The sequence below is a fragment of the Heptranchias perlo genome, chromosome 29, assembly GCF_035084215.1.
Source record: "Heptranchias perlo isolate sHepPer1 chromosome 29, sHepPer1.hap1, whole genome shotgun sequence".
Lineage (NCBI taxonomy): Eukaryota > Metazoa > Chordata > Chondrichthyes > Hexanchiformes > Hexanchidae > Heptranchias > Heptranchias perlo.
The window spans coordinates 24,527,018-24,541,592 of NC_090353.1; the positions used below are offsets into that span (position 1 = coordinate 24,527,018).

The 14,575-nt window shown below is 39.3% G+C and overlaps 1 protein-coding gene across 5 annotated transcripts in view; it reads right to left on the reverse strand.

Annotated features, from left to right (window-relative positions):
• LOC137299516 (casein kinase I) overlaps positions 1–14,575 on the reverse strand; it is a 120,553-nt gene that overhangs the window by 21,303 nt on the left and 84,675 nt on the right. For 4 of the 5 annotated variants that reach the window (XM_067968315.1, XM_067968316.1, XM_067968320.1 and 1 more), the window contains 3 exons: positions 7,610–7,695; positions 4,083–4,167; positions 1,706–1,854 (listed from right to left, as the gene is read on the reverse strand). In XM_067968315.1, the coding sequence (XP_067824416.1) occupies positions 1,706–1,854; positions 4,083–4,167; positions 7,610–7,695 (320 nt within the window). The remainder of the gene's footprint in view (positions 1–1,705; positions 1,855–4,082; positions 4,168–7,609; positions 7,696–14,575) is intronic. The other variant, XM_067968319.1, reaches the window with a different exon arrangement.

The following is a 14,575-nucleotide window of genomic DNA, read 5'->3' on the forward strand; positions in this document are numbered from 1 at the left end:
GGATATATGAGAGTGTACCTTATAGAAGATATAAGGTACTAAGTAGAACAGAAAGGGTGAATCCTTAGCACTGTTTCAAATTAAAACATGCTTGCAAGGTAAGGCACCACAGCTACAAAATGGTAAAAGGCAAGTTGAAGACTGATGTCAGGAATCATTTCTTCACACAAAGAATGATTAATATTGGAACAGTCATTCAGTTCGGAGTGGAGGTAAAAACTCGAGTCATTCAAGAGGCAATTAGATACTGTATGGAGTAGGATTGTAGGTTTCAATGGTGGGGTGAGCTAGAAGGGCCAAATGGATTCATCTATACTAATCTTTATGATAAGTAAGGCAACTCTTAAGTGCAAGTTGGGAAAGCATTAGCCTTAGAAATGCAATTCATGGGAGTATTGCAATGGGGGGCACTGAATATTCTGTTGATCAACTTTCCAAATTTTCCATTTTTCAAAGCTACAGAATTGGAAGAACAACAGTTCTTAACAATCAGGTGACAGTGCATTACTACACTAGGTATAAACAAATACAAATTGTCAACTTTGTATGCTCGATTCTGGTCTTTTGTATCCTTTAGACATAACCTTTTAACATTAAAAGAGATGATACTACTTGAGAATTGAGACACTGGGCATTTTTAGGGCAAGTAGAACAGGGGTCAGCATCACTGCTGCCCCTTGCACATGATAATAAAATGCAATTCAACATACAAAGTGTACCCTCAGCATCTCTATTCTTCACCCTTAAACTCAGTACTTTCACAGAAGGCATTCTAGATTTGTATTAAAAACTAAATTACAGGAGAGTGGAAACATTCTTATAACTAGCAGTCTGAAATTTGGAGTCCATTCAGACTTCAATGTTAAATTCTGAAGAATTCAATAACAGACTCAAGAATTCACAGTGGAGAACAAGTTAGCTTCAACATTTGAGCTAATGTTTTGGCAAAACTTGTAAATGGGACATGGCAGTATTTACTGAATATGCTACCTAGCGGAAAAACATTAACACTACACCAATCTTCATTTTTATTATATTGGCTTGATATCTAATTTAGACACATTTGGTAGCCAATTGGAGTCAGCCAACTATGGGATACTAGAGCATAGAGCTAATTTTTCTCCAATCCTCCTTTCCTGAAGGCATCAACTCCTGCTGGGTTACATTTCTTTGGATGTTGGTTGCTCTCTAGTACATTGTCAAAATAGCAATTCTTCATGCATGAATCTAGACAGCAAGTGTTGGCAGATTATTCAACTCCAAGGGGCATCACAGCTGAGCTTGATCCTATCCTCACCTGTTGGACACAAGCACACCAGGAGAAAAGGATGCTCAATAATGATCAAAAGCAGGAACCCGTGGGTGATTTTCCTCTCCCTAATTCAAGGATACCAAGGTGAATTGTAGTGTCTTCACCTTCACCCAGGTTGAAATTAGCTAACCCAACAGAGAATAGGAGTAATACCTGGGAACTTCCTGTTCTGTATGTCTCAGCTGCTCTCCATTTAACCAGCTGAGCCACGTGGGGAGTGTATGGCTAAAATCAAACATGGATTGAAACTATGATTCCAGAAGTCAAAACTAGCAACCAGCATGATTTTCTTTATAAGCTGCAACATATTTTCTTGCGGTATTTAGGGGTTCAGAGACCAAAAGAGAGCTTTATTAATTTTGAAATCCCACTGAAAATTTGTACAATACTTACTAGTGGCTTGCCAACCCAGTCATATTCATAATCAAACACAAAACCATTTCTATCAAACAGATCAGTGAAGAGTTTCCTCAGGTATTCATAGTCCGGTTTCTCAAAAAAATCAAGTCTTCGTACATAGCGGAGGTATGTTGCCATTTCTTCTACAAAAAGAAAGAAAGCTAGTCAAATTTTACACCTCATTATAGGGGTAAGTACAATCAGTACATCAAGCATTCTTACTCTTCGATGTATCGCAGCTGTTTTCTATTGAGCCCTTTGACCATCTATTTCAGCAGCTAAACAGTGAAGCAGATACTCTAAATTGATAGAACATGGGTCCCTTTGGTGTGCATGTCCTAACCTAGGTGCTTAGTCTTGAAACCAACTGCAACCCATCTGTTTCTTTTCACTTTCTGAAAGGACACACTCCATCACTGTTCGAAGTCACACCTCCAGTATATCTGTTTCACAGTTTATCTAGAAATGAAAATATTCAGGGAAAGGTACTGACCACTAATAGCATTTACCCTTACAGTTACCTCTTTAGGTCTACATGGCGAGAAAACAAGGAACAATGAACAATAAATTTTTTAAAAATGCATAAGTTTACACAGTGTCAGTTTGGTTCACTTTGGTAACAAACTTCTGACTCTGAAGCAAGAGTAAGAGTCCAAGTCCCACTCCAGGACCTGAATGCATAATCTAGGCTGACAGAGCGTCTAAGCACTTGGACAAACGTGAATTGTTCAGAGAGAGCCAGCATGTCTAAATAACCTAATTGAATGTTTCCAAAAGGTTACTAATGTGGTAGATAAAGTAGTATTTATGGATGTTATTTATACGAACTTCCTGAAGTTATTCAATAAGGTACCACACAAGAGACTGTTAGCAAAAATGAAACTGCATGGAATTGGAGGCAACCTATTGACAGTAGGGAATTGGTTAGAAGGTAGGAGACAAAGGATAGGGATAATGAGTACGTACTCCAATTGGCAGGATGTGATTAGTGGTGTCGCTCAGGGATCTGTACAGTTTTTCACTACATTTCTTAATGACTTAGATAAAGGAATAGAGAGCCATATATCCAATTTTTGTTGATGACCCCAAGTTAGGCGGCACAGTAAATAGTGTAGATGGTGCAGAAAGTTGCAAAGGGACATTGATAGATTAAGTGAGTGGGCAAAACTGTGGCAGATGGAGTACAATGTGGAGAAGTGTGAGGTCATCCACTTTGGACCTAAGAAATTGGATCAGAGTATTTTCTAAATGGCAAGAAGCTAGGAACTGTGGAGGAGCAGAGAGATTTAGGGGTCCATGTACAGAAATCACAAAGTTAGTGGACCGGTACAAAAAATAATTTAAAAGGCTAATGAAATGTTAGCCTTTATCTCAAGGGGGCTGGAATACAAAGGAAGTTATGCTCCAGTTGTATAAAGCTCTGGTTAGACCGCATCTGGAGTACTACGTTCAGTTCTGGGCACCATACTTCAGGAAGTGGGGGGCAACATAGATTCACCAGAATGATAACGGGGCTAAAAGGGTTAAATTATGAAGACTAGTTGCATGGGCTAGGCTAGTATTTGATTGCGTTTAGAAGATTAAAGGGGTGATCCGATTGAGATGTGTAAGATGATCAAAGGAATTGACAGGGTAGATGGAGAGAAACTATTTTCTCTGTTGGGGGAGTCCAGAACAAGGGGGCATAACCATAAAATTAGAGCTAGACTATTCAGGAATGATGTCAGGAAGCACTTCTTCACACAAAGGGTAGCGGAAATCTGGAACACTCTCCCCCAGAAAGCTGTTGAGGCTTGGTCAATTAACAATTTCAAAACTGAGACGGATAGATTTTTGTTAGGCAAGAGTATTAAGGGATATGGAACCAAGGCGGGTAACTGGAGTTAAGATACAGATCAGCTATGATCTAACTGAATGGCAGAACAGACTCAAGGGGTTGAATGGCCTGCTCCTGTCCCTATAATCCCTGCTGAGGGATTATTGCATGGTCAGAGGTGCTGTCGTTTGAATAAGATATCAAACCAAAGTCCTGTCTGCCCATTCCAGTGGTTCAGGTGGATGTTAAAGATCCCATGGCACTATTTGAAGAGCAGGAACGTCTCCTGATGTCCTGGGGAAACATTCCTCCCTCAACCAAAAAAATAGATTAGCTGGTCTTACTCTCAATGGCATTTGTTGAATCTCACTATGCGCAAAATGGCTGGTGCATTGCCTACATAACCGCAGTGACAGCACTCCAGAGTACTTCATTGTATGTGAAGCACTTTGAAGTGTTTGACAGACACAATAAGGTGCTGCGTTAATGCAGGTCTTTCATTCTTTGCAGAGGTGGTATTGTGGGCAATTTAGGTTAAGAAAAAAAGATTCAAACCTGGGAAATTGTCACACAAGACTTCAACTGGGGTAGCTCGTTTGGTGTCACCTATTTTCTGATACCTCTCTTTTAATGTGTCAGCCTATAACAGATAGAAAACAATTATTGGTATAATTAGATACAATATAACGAACTAAAATTAATAGAACACTTACAAATATTTTATAATACGAGCAGATCTCCTGTGGCATAACTCACTGAGTCATAGGATATGCTAAAGTATGACTGACTGAATGGTGACGGCTAAAGTGTGATTGGAAGCAGTGTGAAACCTACAGGAGGTATGCACTATATGCAAGTCTTTTAATATATGATTGACAGAGATATAGATGGTAATTTTGAAATTTATTAGATATCTTTATTAGCTATTTCACCCATAAGACTAGAAATTATTGACAATATTAGCAAACAAATACTTGATGCACTTGCACAATGTTCATCGGTCTGTTTAAATGAGCACTAACCTGCTTAAAATAAATGTATTAACATCTACAGTAAAATTACACTATATGGAGGAGTTACGCCACCACGCAGACAGACTGTAATGAGGAACAATGATGTAAAACAATGAACGGTGGTTATTCAGACACACACATGGATTGTAATGGAGCAGATCAGGTAAATCATGAATGGTGGTTATTGGGACACATAGGAGGACAGTTATACTGCCAACAATAATTTTTGTGTTATAGTGTACTCTACTTCAAATATTTGGGAATGAACATTCACAATGAGTTCAACTAATTTTACCCGAACTTCACTGACGTGGAAGAACTGTTTATAATGGAGTCATTGCATTGTACACCTTTTACTTTTAAATTAAGACAGTCTTGCAAGTTAGAAACTCACATCCACTAGTTTGCTTTTCTTTATAATATGTAAATTCAGAAGTGTGGAAAACAAATTAAAAGAGCTGAGGAACAGTGCAAATTAATTCAGTACAACATCGAAAAGGAATTGAAGAATAATGTAAATCATTTCAGAATAGCATGATAAAGGAATTTAATCAACTGGAGAACAATGTAAATTCATTCACTACAACATAGAAAATGAACTAAATGAGCTCAATAGAGGGGTTGATGACGACGGGACGGGTTTTAATTTCACCTCATTAACTTTACAATCCAGCAGGAAAGGTAGATTAATAACAAATTTGCCAGAAATTTTGTGCCACAATGGCAGTGCACTTAGAATCTGGGGGAAATTTTAGTGGCCAGCACAGAGACAGGAGAAGACCGGGTGGCGTGGTTTTCATTTTTGGGATAAGGAAATGTAAAACTTCACCATATTTATTTCAAAATACAGTGGGGAGAAGAGGTTTCCCCAAAAAACTTTGCCACAACTTTCAGCATAAATTCTGGTACAAAATATAAAACAAATTTCCACTTTTCCCAGGTAGCTGCAGGAAGCACTAGGCTTCCAGAGAAAGCAGCTGAGAGATGCAAGTCAGAAGGGGTAGCAGTGCCACCTGGTGTTTAAACAACTTTCCTTATTTTTCAAAACATGACTACACTGGCAAGACTGAATTTATTGCCCATCCCTAGTTCTCCCAAAAGGTGGTGGTGGACCCTATTCTGGAGTACATGTGGTGATGGTCCTCTGACAGTAAGGAATTCCAGGATTTTCACCCACTAACAATGAGGAACCAACATGATGTATGTCCAAGTTGGACTGGGTGTTACTTGAAGATGATATGTTCCCATGACATTGCTGCTCTGGTCCTTCTCTGTGTTAAAGGTTGCAGGGCTGGAAGGTTGCTTGGTGAATTACTACAGTGCTTCCTGCAGCTACAATACACCTGTGGTGGAGGGGGTAGATATTGGGTCCAGTGGCAGGGGTACCAAATAGGCTGCTCTCTTCTGGACACTGTTGATATTTGAATGTTATTGCAGCTGCACATATCCAGGCAAAGGGTGAGGATTCCATCACACTCCTGACTTGTGCCTTGTAGAGAAAGAAGCTTTGAAAGGTCAGAGCATGAGCCAGAAGTCACTTCTTCCCTGTTCTTGTAGTCATGGTGTGGATATGGCTGGCCCAGTTAAGCTTCTGATCAATGGTAACCCCCAAGATGTTGATGATGGGAGACTCAGTGATGGTGGTGCCATTAAATCTCAGGAGGAGGTGGTTGGACTTTATATTGGAGATGGTTATTACCTAGCATTTTTGCTGTGCAAATGTTACCTGCCATTTGTCAGCTGATTGGGTATTGCAGCACAGTGGTCATGTTACTGGACGAGTAATCCAGAGACCTAGACTAATAATCCAAAGAACGTGATTAGGGATATGGACAGTTTTGCTTAGTTAGTAGAAGCAAGTATTAATTACCCAGGTGTGACAGAGGCATGACAAATGTCATGACACAGAAAGCATGACAACAGGAAGTGTGCACAGCTGCAATACTTATTATAGATTGACATTAAAGAATCTAATCGTGTCCCTTGAAAAATGGTCAGCAAATTTAAAAAACAAAATTGGCAGGCAAATAGTCAATATAATTGCTCAATTAATTCCTCCCCGATTTTCATGCTTTAAAAAAATTTGTTCACTGGCCTGCTCAGTGGAGTTCTATAAAAAATAATTTTAGCAGTGTGTAGTGCGGATGTGCTGAAACGTGGCATATGAGATGTAATCAAAGTTGCAAATGCAATCGGGTTAAAGGATTTGCAATTCATTTTTGCATTATCAATCTTTCAACATAAAAAAACACCACTTAAAAAATATCGAGAGGTTACTGAAATCATTGAAAAAAATTTGATTGAAAGTACTTCGCAGTTTTCACTTAGAAAAACAAATGCTATACTTAATTCTGGGTGGCAAAGTTCAAATCTACAGAGTGTAAATTAAACATAACATAGCCAAAAGAACTGGGAGGAAAAGTCATTAAAATAAAGCTGTGATTTTAGAGTAGTTGACTGCAAGTTGAATCCCATTGTTGGAGCTCCTAATCAAATTATGCTTGCAAAATGAGGCTAGGGTCCCTCCTCTAATGAGCATTCAATCTAGATTGCTGCTGCTAGGGGTGGTACTGAATGAAAACCAGCTACTTCATCAGAAAGAGAAAGAAACTGGAAAGTAATTCAGCCCAACATACTTGCTAACAAGAAATTCAAGAGCAGTAATTTGAAGAAGTTCACCTGCTCAGCTGTACTAGTATAGTGTAGTGGGATCCAAAGAAGGGTGAAGATAATTTAGAAATGGGACACTCACAAAGGAACATCTCTCAGTAGTATTTAATTTCTCTTCTGTGGGGCTTAAAACAAAATTGGTGGTTTGCTGAGATCATTTATCCCTTCAGTTTTATAATGATGCCGTGTTGCTGAGTGATTGACCACATGATAAAGGATATACATTTAAAGGATATAAACCACAAGATGAACTGCAAAAATTAGATTTAAAGTAACATTTTCATACTGCCCATTTACAAATCCTGCTTTTGAATTTAGTAAATGTAATTGGGGTTATATAATAGAAAGATCACTTACATACATGGATAGCTTATTCTGCCAGACTGGAGTTTCACTCACCTTCAGACCTTGCCAAGGCAAACTACCACGCAGGAAGTACATAAACATGTGACCTAGTGCTTCGAGGTCATCTCTTCGACTTTGTTCTGTAAAGAAAATATTACCATATTCAAGGAAGTAAATTTTTAATCACCTCAGCAAAGTTAACATTCGAGTTGGCAAATTCTATAACTAGTGCAATTTAGCCATTTGTTTAAGTGATTTTTGCATTTTACAGAAAGGTTTACATTTTTTTTTTGCCCAGGGTAGAACAAAAGAGGGAGAGAGGTGTGACCAGTTCTTACATTATTAGAAACCAACTCCTCTTCGCACCTTTGGTTCCCTTGCTCACAGAACTGATTTCCTACTGAAATCATACACAGTTAGGCAATTGGACCTCAAGCATTTGAAAATACAATTCTTGAATCAGCCTCAAGTTGGTGTAAAGAACCACTCCCTTAAATGAGTCCTCTATCAACCAACATGCGACCATCTACAAACAATATCTGGAATGCGCAGGGTCAAATGGATCACCCTTGTTACAGTAATTTGCTTACTGGAAATAACACAAGCCCTCCTCTGCACTCCTAGTCTTTGGATAATAGAAGAATAATTACTATCAGACCATATGGTTTAGGCCAGGCTTATTAACAGTAAAAAATAGATGTTAGCTGAAGATCAACACAGCAGATTCCACTAGAATACAACAATTAACGTACAACACCCCAAGTTCACAAAATAATAAACATGCAACATTTCCCTACCTCTCCTAATGCTGAATCTCAAACAGCATCCGTAGAACAAAACTCATACATGAGTCAACCCCAAGGATCCATCAAATGTTCACCTCTATACAGGCTGCAGTAATTGCAAGTAGAGGATTCTTTTCAGGGTTATAAATCTATTGTCTCTTTGATCTCAGAAGACTAACGAGTAATTTACAGATAGATATGATACACAATTGAACAAAACTATCAAATTAAAGTAATGGCTTCCTGGACAACATGACAAATGCTAGACATAAATCCATTCACATGGTTCCAAGCATCTTTACCTTCAGAACCAATCAAGCAGCCTGATCTCCAGACCACAGGACATTTCTGAGGAGTACCTTCCTTATAAAATGTCTGTTAGTTCAAGAGATTAGCATTTAAAAGTATCTTGTTCCTTCATAGGGTTTCTGTGGCTGCATTCCACCCAGAGGCCACACTGCCATATGTAAATGAGGGGCTTATGGCAACACTACCGTGAAATTTCAACAACTACTTGTATTATATAGTACCTTTAACATAAATATGTTGGCAGTTTAAAAAGTTACCTAAACAGAATGTATGTTTCCATGGCCTTTATATAAAAAGTGTAAAGTTCTATGACATTAGACGACGTAGGTTTATGATTTGTCAGACTACATTCAATCATCCTTTTTGGTATAGCCCAGGACCCCTAGAATTCAGTGGCACTTTAAGGCCAAGTTCTGAGGCTCACAGCCTCTGGGAGAGTGGAAGGTTGAAATCTGCTGTAGTCTTTAAAACTCTGCAGCAGATCAAAAGGCCACATGTTCTTCTATGAATGGAGCCCTTGAAAAGAGCAACCATGACCTCAGAGGAATATGCATTTTGGGGATGGGGGGGAAGCTCAGGATGTGCATATGGGTTTTCTGATTAATCTGTGTCATTAAAAGGGCCAGAAGAAACATACACCTAGGTACTGACTGACAATAGGAAGCCACAAGAGGTTGTTGTAAATTTTAATGGAGGGAGATTGCTGATGCAGTCAATGCAATTTCCACGGCCCCAAGTACAAGAAGAGTTTAAATGATCTAACAAAGCCGGCCAAGGTAAGTGAATGAATGTAAGGAGTCTTACACCACCAGGTTGTAGTCCAACAGTTTTATTTGAAATCACAAGCTTTCGGAGCTTTCCTCCTTCGTCAGGTGAGTGCAGGGTTCCATAAAGGCACAGCATATATAGTCAGAGAACAATGCCTGGTGATTACAGATAATCTTTCAACTGCCCGTTATCACCAGGCATTGTTCTCTGACTATATATGCTGTGCCTTTATGGAACCCTGCACTCACCTGACGAAGGAGGAAAGCTCCGAAAGCTTGTGATTTCAAATAAAACTGTTGGACTATAACCTGGTGTTATAAGACTCCTTACATTTGTCCACCCCAGTCCATCACTGGCATCTCCACATCAAGGTAAGTGAAGGCATTGATTCCCATGCACAGTGTGTAACACAACCTGTAACAATTGTATAGGTATGACACTTCCCCTGACTTGGCATTCACTCTTAGTGCCATTAACTGGGTAAAGGGAAACCTGCACTATTCACAGTGAATCCTTGTCATCAATATCACACCTCGTTAATTCCAGGCTCTGGAATTCCTTGCCTAAACCCCGCAGGCTCCCTCTCAACCTTTACAACCCTCTTTAAAACCCAACACTTTGACCAAACTTTAGTACGGTGCTCATTTTTTCGATTACATCTCTGTGAAGCACTTTTAGGACGTTTTCCTATGTTAAAAGGTACTATATAATACAAGTAGTTGTTGAAATTTCACGGTAGTGTTGCCATAAGCCCCTCATTTACATATGGCAGTGTGGCCTCTGGGTGGACAGCAATACTGACTGACAATCTTTTTGGAGGCCATTTTTGGGGAGAAAATTCTGACGGTAGAGAGCACATCACCCCATTTTTACACCACAAAATCACCCAAAAATGGACAATTTTTCATCAGAAAATCTAGACCAAACTTTGTGTCATGCACAGCTATCTTCTTCAGGTGCTCTTCCTACTTTGCCATAATCTAGGCCTTATTCTAAACCAAATCCTTAGTTTTTTGACCAGAGGGAGCAGCATCAAGACCGAAAACATACAGAGCAATGCCACACACAATAAAAAAGTTTGCTTGACGCGGTACAAGGTCAGAAAGAGAATCAAAGGGCCAATGGCAGCTTTGTATGTGGAGGTTGAAGGTCCTTCCAAGAGTGGGGATGAAACTGGAAGCAGTGACTGATCATCTACAACTACGTACCAGCATGTCAGACTGTGGTGACCAAGCACTCGCTACCGAGTTGCCAGGTCACATTAACAATGTTCAGGGAAAACATGTAAATTATAATTTTAGTGTTCTATGTGAATAGAACCAAAAAGCACTGTGAGCACAAGCCAAGCTATAATTCTGCTTAATCAGAGAAATGCAAGGTTGTGGCTATATTTGGCATTGCAATTTCCTGAAATAAGTGAAATGGTGCTACAATTTTTGGCAAAATAAGATGAGATCCAAGGACTGTCCTGGCTACACACCAAATGAAATACAGTTGGTCTACCCGAAAACATACAACTGACTCATCTTTGTGCAGAAACAAGAGTGAATAGAATAACACTTTTAAGTGCAAGAAACATAAGGCAATGCACATGGGTTTAAACAGTTTTGACAACTGGCTAATATCCCAGGTGGCTGCTAACTGACAAGTAAAAGGCTGCACTTTGCAGGTATTTTTCATAAGCCAGAGTACCACAGGAGGTAGAACGTGTAGGAGGCAGAAAAACAGAAACAGCAGCATCACTAATCTAGCAGCATTTGCAACCTACAATAAAAATACTGCTCCTTCACATTGTAATAGATTGTAGTGACAAATGTTTTCCATACCATCACCTGGAAGCTCTGGAGGTCAACACCTGTGCCACATTTGGCACTCTATCTGAATCGGAAGAATGTGTCTGTACAAGATCCCAATAAGCTGATCGAGGCTGAGCACTAGATTGGAGAAACCCATACTCCCTGGTCACAAAGTAATTAGGAGGATGATAGTTTCCTCTATCCAACACTCACGAAGGATCAATGCTCTGAAGCGAAACAGGGGAAGGAATAAAAAAAAATTGCCATCCCAAGATATTGGCGGGCCATTACTCTCCTTATCAGTTTGTGAAACTATACATTTCTGGAAAGGCATCTCATATTGCCAAGACTGCTAAAGTTCGAGTTTACGTTCCAAGAGCAGCATCCATGGTCCCATACTTCAAGTCTATGGCCCCTCCAAGTAAGAGAGATTTTTGTCACCAGTACGAGACACAGCAGGGATGGCAGCCACAGAGGGCCAAGGAGATTTGTCCTTTGATTTTGCCATTTGATTGCACTGAACATTTCTTGGTCCATGTTGACTGAAACAGATAATGGACCAATGACCACTACGCGAGAAGGTTCAACCGCAAAGGTTTGTGAAGACTTCTGAATGGATCAGAAAGGTGATCACTGCCATCAGAACTAGGATTTGTGATTAGTTCTGTGCCCTGAATCCTTGATCCAACTTGGAGATAACAGTCTGCCTGATTGCAAGCTCATCTTGTAGTGAAAAAATATCCTGCCTGATGTGAAAATAAGTTTCTATGATGAACAGGTTTTGCAATGGCTGGAACTAGTATCTTTTCTAGTTGATCAAATTCCATTTTGTTTGATTCTAAGCAATTCTGAAATGAGATGCAAGGTTAGAGTTATTTGAGGAAGTTACAAGTATGGGAGAAATGCAGTCGATGTGGTGTACATGGACATTCAGAAAATCTTTGACAAGGTATCATGCAGTAGACTACAATTAAGTGGTATGGAGTATTGAGAAGTGGAGCAAATTGGATTTAAAACTGGTTTGAAAAGAGAAAACAGAGATGGTGTTAAGGGTAGTTTCTCAAAGTGGCTGGAAGTGGGTAGTGTTGTCCCACAGGGTTCAGTTCTGGGACCACTTCTGTTCAATGTATATCAATGATTTGGATATAGGCCGACAGGGAATGATGTTGAAATTTGCAGATCATACCAAAATAAAAAAAGATATAGATAATTCTTTAGAAGACCAAAGGAAGCTGCAAAGGGATATTGATGAGGGGGGGAATAGGCTAAAAAGTAGCACATGGAATTCAATGTCAGTAAATGTGAGGTGATACATTATAACAGCACTAACTGTACTCTAAAATAGGCTTGGTGCTGTGGAAGAGCAGAAGGATTTGGGGGTCAGGTTCACAAGGCATTAAAAACAGCACCTCAAGTGGATAAAACCATTAAAAAAAAGCCAACAGATTACTGAGTTTTATGGTATGAGGTATGGAATATAAAAGTCGAGATGTAATGGTGAATCTTAAAATCTTAGTAAGATCATGGTTGAAAACACTATGTGCAGGTTTGTACTGCACACTATAGGAAGGATGTTGAGGCAATAGAAAGGGTACAGCACAAATTCACTAGGATGCTTCCTGGTATTGGGAAATAGGAATATGACTTGAAAGATTGGAGCTGCTTTTGTTAGAACAGATATTATGGGATGATTTGATAGAGGCGTTTAAAACTGTTAAAGGATGGGACGGAGCAGATAGAAAAAGACTGCTTCAAGTGGTTAAAGGGTCTAGAATGAGGGATCATAGATACAAGCTTAAATGTAAGACATTTAGAATGGAGAGCAGGAGAAACTTTACTTTTTAAAACAGTGGTTTACGAGTTTGTGGAATGCACTACAAGTTAGTGATTGAAGCAGAGGCCATGTCAACTTTTAAGAATACGTTAGATATGTGGTTAAAGGAAAAGGGGAATAACGGGATGGGATTAGGACGATTAATTTGGGGAGGAACAGCAACATTGTCTGGTTGGGTCAAATGGCTTGTTTCTATGTTGTAATATCTACGTGATTTTATAAAGCAATATCCTGTTAGATAGCTTATATAATAAACAGACAAGACTTTACCCCCACTGTGTTAGTTAAAGAAGACAAAAGAATGACCGTTTTTGTCTCGACTTATTCAGAATAAAACTAAATCAGTCAAAGAAACACAGACTAAAACTGAAAGAAAAGTTAAGAAAAAGTTCATGGAACTCATTTCATCTCAGTGACTGAGATCTTGCAGCATTGGCCAGTCAATTCCGTAATTTAATTCTTGAGGTACAAGAAATACCGTGTAAATGTATAACTTCATTAATGAGATAAACTAGAAAAGAGCAGAGGCTGCCGGCTGAACAAGAAACAACTGACTACTGTAAGGACTTGGGATAATGCATAGCCCAAATACCAGAGCAAGCCCATCTTATGGGGAGAAACCACCAGATTGATGCAGGACAGGATTCAACTTTATTCTGACATGCAACCATTTCCGGACCAGTTGCAAGTCTTTTTGCTAATACCATTAACTTAAATAGAAAACATACAAAACCTATTGGTTATGCTTGGTTATACAACTAAGACTAACCGTACTATAATTCGAGACTGTAATTCTGAAACTTAACTCGATATTAAATTGAACCGACCTAAGCCTGCAAGTTTGTAATGCCGATTGAATTGAGTCATGCAAAGTTAACCCCAGCTCCTTCTGTGCTGTTACAAGTCTGAATCCAAGTTTTTGTACTATTTGTGCTAATCATTTCAATGACCACACTATGTTTATATATGTAGAGTGAGGAAGAGAGAGCATTGGTGGAGGTACAACTCTATCACCATTCATTCCTAGATCCCTGGTAGCCAAGAATTAAACAGTTTTCGACCAATGCGGCACTTTATAAGGGAAACCAGCAGAATATTTTCTTCTAATTTGGGTTGATGAACATAGGACAATGTGACATGAGTTAAGTACAACAGCATATATATTAAACACTAGACATAAAATTAAATTAAATTCTCTACATCAGTTGTGGGCATTGCAAAAGAAGGATTTTACAGCCAATCACCCCATATCTTAATTTGCACTCAGGTCCCAAAGATTCAATCTTGGGGCTCAGAGCTTGGGTTCGAGGGATTAACTATTCCAACAGGATTGACCTGCAGCCTCTCCATTTACACCACTGGCATCCATTTGAACATGTTATGAGCCAACACAAGACTAAATAGTAGTACTCTTTACTGGCAATGTACCCCTTCCACACTGAACCTTAGTGATCATGACTCAGAATCACTGCTGGATGGCAAACAAAGCAGCAAGACAGGAGTCATCCAGTTTCTGGTCCTAAGGCTC